Source organism: Neolamprologus brichardi, chromosome 19 (assembly GCF_056152115.1).
Source record: "Neolamprologus brichardi isolate AB-2024 chromosome 19, ASM5615211v1, whole genome shotgun sequence".
NCBI classification, from domain to species: domain Eukaryota; kingdom Metazoa; phylum Chordata; class Actinopteri; order Cichliformes; family Cichlidae; genus Neolamprologus; species Neolamprologus brichardi.
The window spans coordinates 16,004,866-16,013,195 of record NC_142122.1 but is presented as its reverse complement, the minus strand read 5'-3'; the positions used below and the strand labels follow the sequence as shown (position 1 = coordinate 16,013,195).

Sequence of the window (8,330 nt, the reverse complement as noted above, 5' to 3'; positions counted from 1 at the left end):
GTGTGTATGTGTGTTATAAAGAAAACTCAATTCTTTTTGTTTAAAAAAATGTTTTTGTTATACAAGTGAAAATCAAACAGCACTGCTAGTTACAGAAGAATATTGGGGGAGTTTCCCCTCTAAAGGCTCCAAGCAGCAAGATATTTTGTGTGTGTTTGTGTGTGTGTGTGTGTGTGTGTGTGTGTGTGTGTGTGTGTGTGTGTGTGTGTGTGTGTGTGTGTGTGTGTGTGTGTGTGTGTGTGTGTGTGTGTGTGTGTGTGTGTGAGATCATTGGGCTCTTCTGTTCTGAAATTAGGACTTGAAGATGCCAACTGTTCTGTTTATACGATGGGAAGAGAGACAGAAATTATTTGCTCCTCACTAAAGAAACAATCCAACTGTTTTTCACCCTGATTTACACAGATATGAGCCATAATAGGAAAGCAGCCTAACAAATTCATCTGCTTACACAGTAAAAGAGAAGTTCTTTGGTGTGGTCATATCGTTCTGTGAATAGATTGTAATATTTGGTTTTAAACACAAGCTATATGGGAAAACGTCTGATTCATTCATTTTACGCTCTGCAGTCCAGTTTCTAAGTTCCTCTTCATGCCTTTGTCCCGAGTCAGAGAAGGGTGTTTCCCTCCAGCAGCCTCAACAAGAACATCAGGCGTTACCCAGCTCGGGGAGAGCTTTCAGGCAAAGCCTTCACTAACTGCAGAAACACAGCTGGAGGAAACAACACCAGCAGCTCCGTCTCTGGGTACGCTCAGCAGAGAAGCTCAGTCAGTCAATAAATACTGCACATGCAACACCACTACATAAAAGAAGAAATACTGAATACTATACTGGGTTGTAATGCACTAAAGAATGGTACTGACACTAATATGGGACTTGGTAGGCCTCCATCTATATCTTATAGCTATGTTATTCAGCAGCTACAAGGATAAAGAGCAAGTCTAAATGTGTGACATACTGTATTTGTTCCTGCTCAGCGTGGAAGGCCTTTGGATTTCTACTTGTCACAATACAAATACTATATAAAACTTTTTTTTTAACCGAGAGATTCGTCCAAATAAATAGTAGCAAAGAGTACAGAAGGCAAAAATGTTTCCAGATGCCAACACACACAGAAGAGGAACACCACCAGATGCTTGGTAGGTTTTCCTAATCTTGGATCATTTGCCCAGTCTGGTTAAGCTCAAACACATTACTGTGCCAGGTACTCCTTGGCTTTCTCCAAGCCCTCTTTCAGGAAGCTGATATAAGTGGATGTGGAGGGATCTTCGAAGCCGCCGGAGAAGCTGAAAGTTGCTTCTTCCTCCTCGGGTTTCATGGCAGTTTGATCTAAGAAGAAGTTGGCATTGATGTGATGAACCTGAAACCACATAAAAGAGGATAAAAGGCTTTAGAGGCTTCTTCCTTCTTCGCATCTATACTTGGTCAAGCCAGGGTTAATATGGCATTTTCAAAGTAAGACTTTCACAACACTTTCTGCAGTAGCTGCTAATAAAACTGTAAATAACTTTCTATGTAGTACATTTTTGGCAGAGTCTTCCATATCTCTGCCAGTTTTATTATGCTCGGCTAGTCAGTGGGCACTTACGGGGATATGATGCATCCACTTAAGCTAATGTTACCGTATTTCATTTTTATTATTTCATTGCCATCAGCCTCACAGTTGACTGTGTTGTTTCACTGCTAATGCAACATGGAGAATGCAGATAGCCAACATTTATTATCCTAATATTCCCAATAGTGTGCTTTTGCCTATGATTTAATTCTATGAAAAATAATATTTACAATGGTTCCATTGGGCAGAGCCACCATCATCTCCACAGGAAAACTGTACTTTTCAAGGTGTAAGCGAGCCTTTTCACTCAACGCAGGGTTTTGCTCATCAGCCTGGGAAAAGAGGAAACAGGATATTTATTAAGTGGAAACACAGCTGTACTTCAAGTAAGAGGATGAGCACATTTTTCAGTAATTGCACAACTTTCTTGGATTTTTCACCACTATAGCTGCTTACCTGCAGGTTCTCCAGCTCTTTGACCAGAGACCAGCTGCTTATAAAGCTCTGGTTGAGGAGGGCGAGGACGGGCGAACTTTCCAGGACTGTCTCCCGGAGAGTTCGCCCCGAACCTATAAAAGCGTGGGGAGGAGACAAGGATACGGTGAACATATTAGGAAAAAGGTAGAACTCCAAATAGGTGTAATGGTCGTCAAAGTTGGCAGACTGAATGAATTATAATTAACCAGCACAGGTATTAATAATGACATGAATAACTGGCACAGATCCTTAATTAACATAATTAGTACATCATTAGTAACACCTGTATTTACCTGCCATATTTCCAAAATTTAATTGGTAATGGTATGCCTTTAGAAAGCTAGCAGCTTAAATTGAATGACTGTGATGCACTTTTGAAGCATGACATTATCTCACCTCAGCATGACTGGTCATCTAAAGCTCCCCACAGCAGAATAGAGTGCACCAGCTTTTTCTCTGCTTGGGCTCGATCGAAAGCCTCTGAAAAAGGCAGGTAGGACACCTGGGAAGGAGCACAGTGTTACACCGACACTGTGTGCAATAACACAATCACCAACTTATCCGAACGTAGAGAATTACCTTCTTAAAGGGATAGAAGGTGACCTCCATGCGGCGAGCAGCTTCCTCCTGACTGATCTCTGAGGTCCAGTGGATTTCCTCAAAGACAAACTGGATGGGCTCATTGCTGCTGTCACGCCGATCAATGATATTACCCTGCTCGTCAGTGATGACGGAGGGAGTGGACGGGCCCGCCGACTGGAGCTCTAACTGCAAACGCAAGTTCTCGTTAGAAATATTACACACGCTTTACATCAGACACTCTTGTGTGTCTTTTCTGGGGATCATCTTTTACATTCTGTGAAATTCCACACATGTCTGAGTAAATTAACAGATTCATAAGTATTTAATCCATATGGATTTTAAATTAAAGTCAAAACAGGCAGTTACCGTGACATTAATACTGTTTGATTGACTGGAAATCAAATAGATGTGACTTAACTTAAAGACTAAGTTAGGACAGTCAGACTTAAAATAAAAACCCAGAAACAATACTGATGCAGCTACACAGTGATGAGAACAGTTAGTGTTGAGATAAACAGCCATACCTGTGGCAGGTAACCAATGTCCACCTCCATATTGCTGCTCTCACTGGCTCCGTAGAGCCACTCCATGTCTACATTCAGAGACCTGTAACACAGCACAGGTGGCACCCAAACTTCACAACGATCTATCGATAGGGGAGTATATGAACACGTGTGACAGTTTGTGTGTGTGTGAGAGGGATTTACCTGTTACTGGGGACATAAAGGTGGAAGAGGCGGACGTGAGAGGCGTCTTTAGAGAGGACAATGTTGCCAGTGAACTGGCCTGGTGTGAACCAGAAGGGAAAATCTGGAATATCATTGAGCTGGAATTCTGCATGAATCCTGCAGGGGTGAACAGAAGGAGTAAAAATTGAGAGCACGTAAGTCTCTGTCGGAAATCCTTACAAGAACTAACCAGGGAGTCAGGTCATAACATTTGCACGGTGTTTTGATTTTCGACCTTCACAAAGCTGTCAGAGGCTTTATTTTACTACAGCAGCATCACAAAGACTTCAAACCACAGGCGTCAAACTCACAAATTAACTGAATCCTACCCACATATCACTTTGGGTTTTCAGTACATTTTGGTCAGCCCATTTCTGGGAATGGTCCCCATAGCAACGTGCACCTGACGCACACAGCAAGTTAAACAGAAGGGTGCCCTTCCACTGCACCTGCAAGCTACTACGCTCAGAGTAACAGAAAAGGCCAGTTGATGCTGGAGGCAGACAATTTTGCGAAAGGTGGGAGACTGATTTTTTATTTACCATGTGTAAGGAATGGTCTGTACAACCATCTGCAATGAGATAAAGGCTACTGTCAAAGAATTTTAACTACTATAACTAACTGTTGAAATCTGAAATTGAAATCTCCCACATGAGTACTGAGTTGTTGCTTTCAGGCCCCTGAAACAGGCTCTGTGAGATTTGTAGAAATATGTGCAAGATCACAAGTAGTAAATCTTCATTATTGTGTTTTGTCTGATTGAATTTTGTCTTATAAAAGCTGCCACTAGTTGTCACATTCAGGCTTGTGAAACGGGTTCTTATGAGTTGATCATAGGGCAGTCTACATATTTATTTAAAGCACATCAACATACGTGCTTTTCTCATTTTCCAACATGGCCTTTGAGCGAGTTGGAAACTTCTGCTTTAAATATTTACAATTAGAGTGCTTTTTCACTGCAATTGTATTTATATAGCACCAAATCACCACAACAGTCACCTCGAGGCGCTTTATATTGCAAGGTAAAGACCCTACAATAATAAAGAGAAAACCCCAACAATCAGCCCACTCACGGCAACAAAGCACTTGGAAAAAAATCCCTTTTAACAGGAAGAAACCTCCAGCAGAACCAGGCTCACTCTGTCTATGGTTTGTGGCTGTCATATGGAGCTAAAGCTGGAAACTAAAAAGTCATGAATGAGCATAAAAACAAATAATTCCATCTTTTGCTTCCTTACTAACTAAAAGTTGAATTCATCCATACAGAATTCCTGTAAAACCTTTGACAGAATAATAAAGTGAACACAGTGACTCGTAATAAATTTAAAATTCACTGTGTGCTTTAGACATCAATCAGCACTAATGTATAATACACATATTTTGCAGTTTAATAGTTCAAACGTATTAAAAAACACTGCCATCCTCCTTACTCCCTCCTCACCTGAAGACAATGTCGTAATAGAAGTCGTTGCTGGCTCGGATGCAGGCGACTGCGCCCTGCGGAGCAAAGCGGGTTTTGATGAAGGGCCGAGGGTGGAACATGCTCAACAAGGAGTGGATGAGGACCTGCACCAAGAGCCAAAGAACCATAAGCCACTATGCAGTGCAATAATCACAAGTTACAATCTAACCATAGGCCAAACAGAGATGGATTTTTAGGCTACCTCTCTGCCCCTTGGTGTGGGAGGGTGATAACGGTTATTGGGCAGGTATCCAGTGAAAATGTTGAGCTCGCTGGGGATCACCCACCACGTGTCACCAACTTCTATCTTGTTCTTCGGGGGCAAGAACACCCTAAAGTGGCTTGCAGAGAAGGACGAAGAAGGCACTGCTGGGCTCTTCCAAGACCGCAGCCCGCTCAGAGAGCTGTGAGAAACCTGAAAGAGATGGAGGAAGGTAATTTTGGAAAGCACAAGCATTACAAATTCTCAGCAGTTTCATTCTGGATTCAATTCAAGGCTGCTTGCACCTTTTGAATGAGCTGCATTCACAAAGAGCTGAGTAAGACAGTCAGACAATGTACAAGCACATTTATCAACAATAACTGCATCAACACGCTATAATTTAGCCCCTTCTAGGATTTTCTGTGCTGTGATTTTGATTAAAGCAGTCCTCTGCAGACGCTGTAGAGCAGCGATGAGAAAGAGAACAATAAACCAGCAGTATAAAGGAAGCACGCAGAGTTTGGTATTGTCTTACTCCAAGAAAACCATCTTTGCTTTTTGTCATGGAGTCAAGCAGGAGAGGCTGCATTTTGGCTTCCAAGGTTAAAGTCTCCCCGTTGGGATCATGGATCGCTTCCTCCTCAAAATCCGCTGGGTTTGTAATCCCTGTAAGTAAACCAGAGTCAGTGTGAGGCTATACATTTGTGGTCACAAGTCTACATACACTCATGTCATGAATGTCATGATGATTTGGGGCATTTAATTATTTCTTTGAACTGCTCTTTTTCGAGGATGGAACAAGTAGACATGCTTTATAGCTAAGTGGTGCCAAAGGTTCTGTAATGTCTTTAACCTTGAAGGCCAAGTCCAATTAACTTCTCCTTAGTAATCATAATTGACTACAGCTGGTAGTTTCTCTTTGACAGCACAAAAAAGATTTTTTTGTAACAGCACTCATTGGATTGACCAACACGATGGAGCTAAGTTGAGCTTTACAAAGGAGACTTGTAAATGTACACAAGTTGAGAAGGTCTATTGGCATCATTTCTAAACAACTACAGATTCCAAGATCATCCTTTCAAATAACTGTACGTAAGTACAAGCTACTCCGTTGTGTCACCACTTTGACGAGACTGCTGGAACACCAGTGTCACTGTCCACAGTGAAGTATGTTTTATATCATCAAACCTAAGACCACTGTACTGGCTGTTAAGCATGGTGGTGGCAGCATCATGCTCTGGGGCCATTTTGCTGTCAGTGGTACTGGTACATTGCACAAAGTGGATGGAATAATAAGGAAGGAGGACTACCTCCATATACTTCAACTTCACCTAACATCAATAGGTAGGTTAAAAATTGGACACAATTGGGTGTTTAAACCCAATGATCCCAAACACACATCAAAAACTTATTTTGGCATCAATAAAGCAGGTTAACATTAAGCTTCTGGATTGGACTTCCCAAAGCCCCGACCTCTATCCTTTTGACAAGAAGACTGGCTAAAAGCTGTGTCTGTGCCAGAAAACCAGTCAGTTTAAATTAACTCTACCAATTCTGTTAAGAAGAGTGGTCAAAAATACAGCCAGAATTATAAAAGAAGCTTGTTAGTGGCTACCAAAAGCATCTGGTTGAGGCGCAACTTGCTAAGGGACATTTAGCCAAATATTAGTGGGGATGTATACATATATATGAGCCTATATGTATAGTTTCGACCCTGTAGATTAGAGAAAGTCCAAAATAAATTCAGACTTTTGCACCCGGTTCTTGTTTTTAAGTCATTAAAGATGTATGCTGCACAATCATTCCACCCTGAAAAAAAGAAGTATTCAAACAAATCAGTAAAATCTGATTACTTTGAAATTCATGCCTCATGAGTATATGTAAGCTTGTGACCACAACAATAGGTAACAAAGGAGACTGAAGGAAAATGATTGGACAAAAGTGACAAGCACAAAGAAAGGTAACATGATACACCTGTGAGCTTCTCTGCAATAGGTTTAAACTCCTCCGGACTGAGATAGAAGTCGTGGTCGGTGTCTAAAGAGGAGAAGAGAAAAAGCCCCTCGGCACCCAGTGTCCGAACACTCTCTTCCTATTGGAGGGACACATGCATTAGACTGATCTTCACGGTCATTTCATATGCTTTTTTTTTTTTTTTTAATGCAGCATAAAAAAATATTAGGACATTAAGACCCCATCACATGAAATGCAAATATTTTAAATTATTACTACTACAAAAACATTCGCTCAGATGATGACACATTTAAAGAAATGTGCTACATTATCCCAAATGACTGAGCATCCTGCCTGGATAAAGATCATCCCTGAGGAGGCAGATTCCTAGCATGCATTTCACTCAAATCACCCTTTCTGAAGCAGACGCGTGCCTACCAGCGACCTTACAATGGAGGGAAGAGGGGGAGGGAGGTGCAAGAACAACTTGGAGACCCTCAGTAACCAAACAAGTGTGGATGTGGACAAGGGGGTGAGTTTTAACAGCTGTGACAAAGACCCACCCCCCTATAATAAAACACTACGGGGGTGGAAAAACTGCAGATGTGGAGCTTTATGGTGACTGCGTGTCCGCTAAATAAATAATCGAAACACATCTGTTACAGAGAAAACTACTGCAAGATAATAGCAGAATGTCCCTGCGCTGATATTAATGTAATCATGGGTCCTCAAAAGGACGAGAAGATCACTGCAAAGTTTCTATTAACACAGCTAGACCCACCAAGTCGAGATCACTGTTAAACTGTGATATAACATAATTACAGATTTGGGTCTCACATGACGTTTGAGGAGCTGGGCATCTTGGTAGTACTTTATCCCAAAAGCGAACAGAGGAACAGCACAGACGACCACCCAAGTCCACATCCCCCTGCAGATCCAGGATCTCGAGCCCAGGCTCTGCTTCCCATTGTGCGGCGAAATCTTTTTCTCTTCCTCCGGGATTCTTTTATCTACGTCTGCGGCCATCCTCGACCTCCACCACAGCTATTTAGTCGAGGGCATGTTCGTCTTTCAGTGTTAACTTGCTCCTTTAAAAAGTGCGACGAGTCTAGCGGGACTTTTTCTGTCCCGCAGAAGAGGATCTCGCTTCTTCTCTGGCCGTTACCCCCGCTGGCAACAGCTGTGCAATGTTAGCTAGCAGCACAGATTTCTTATTTCCCACATCCAATCTCGAGCCATATGGATGCAGTTAAGGTGTCAAGCTAGCATGTAATTGGCACGGTAAAGCGGATGTATAGTGTTTTGGCTTTCAAAATAAAAGCGCGAGAGTGTCGTAATGTAGCAATTTTTTGTAAGTTGATATTATGATCAACT

At 41.9% G+C, this 8,330-nt stretch overlaps 1 protein-coding gene across 1 annotated transcript; it reads right to left on the bottom strand.

Moving 5' to 3' along the window:
* Positions 1-56: 56 nt before the first annotated feature.
* On the bottom strand, positions 57-8,209 carry selenon (selenoprotein N). The gene is made up of 12 exons (XM_006798536.2): positions 7,794-8,209; positions 6,978-7,095; positions 5,539-5,669; positions 5,004-5,216; positions 4,781-4,905; positions 3,319-3,456; positions 3,136-3,217; positions 2,609-2,797; positions 2,426-2,531; positions 2,009-2,121; positions 1,783-1,884; positions 57-1,357 (listed from the first exon to the last, which is right to left on the bottom strand). The coding sequence occupies exons 1-12, from the start codon at positions 7,980-7,982 to the stop codon at positions 1,190-1,192; spliced, it is 1,674 nt and encodes a 557-aa protein (XP_006798599.2). The 5' UTR covers positions 7,983-8,209; the 3' UTR covers positions 57-1,189.
* Between the last annotated feature and the right edge of the window lie 121 nt (positions 8,210-8,330).